The 413-nt window shown below is 42.9% G+C and overlaps 1 protein-coding gene across 1 annotated transcript in view; it reads left to right on the top strand.

The window, feature by feature from the left end:
• Positions 1-231: 231 nt before the first annotated feature.
• The window catches only part of DPYS (dihydropyrimidinase), an 88593-nt gene continuing 88411 nt past the window's right edge, over positions 232-413 (top strand). The window contains exon 1 of the mRNA XM_011970540.1: positions 232-388. Coding sequence (XP_011825930.1) covers positions 254-388 — 135 coding nt within the window. The 5' untranslated portion in view covers positions 232-253. The remainder of the gene's footprint in view (positions 389-413) is intronic.

Raw genomic sequence — 413 nt, 5'->3', positions numbered from 1 at the left:
TATGACATTCTTTTTGCAGAAGCAATTCCAGCAGGTTTAATAGTTTAAACTTAATTTATGAAAAGTCTATTCATGCCCTTCTGGGTCATTTAAACAGGCAGCATCTTTTTGCAATTTCCTGGACCCATCGAGTTTGCCCAAGTGCTTACAAATGCACATTGTTCAAGATGATAAATGACTTAACTAGGAAATTGATAGCTAATTTGTTGAAAACCTCTTATGATTCCAGGCTGCTCTCGCAGGAGGCACCACCATGATTATTGATTTCGCCATTCCTCAGAAAGGTGGCTCCCTCATTGAGGCCTTCGAGACCTGGCGAAGCTGGGCTGATCCCAAAGTTTGCTGTGACTACAGCCTTCACGTGGCAGTGACGTGGTGGAGTGACCAGGTAAATCACCTGAATTTCAATGTGT

This window comes from Mandrillus leucophaeus, unplaced genomic scaffold, assembly GCF_000951045.1.
Source record: "Mandrillus leucophaeus isolate KB7577 unplaced genomic scaffold, Mleu.le_1.0 Scaffold950, whole genome shotgun sequence".
NCBI classification, from domain to species: Eukaryota; Metazoa; Chordata; class Mammalia; order Primates; family Cercopithecidae; genus Mandrillus; species Mandrillus leucophaeus.
This window is presented reverse-complemented; position numbering and strand designations above follow the sequence as displayed.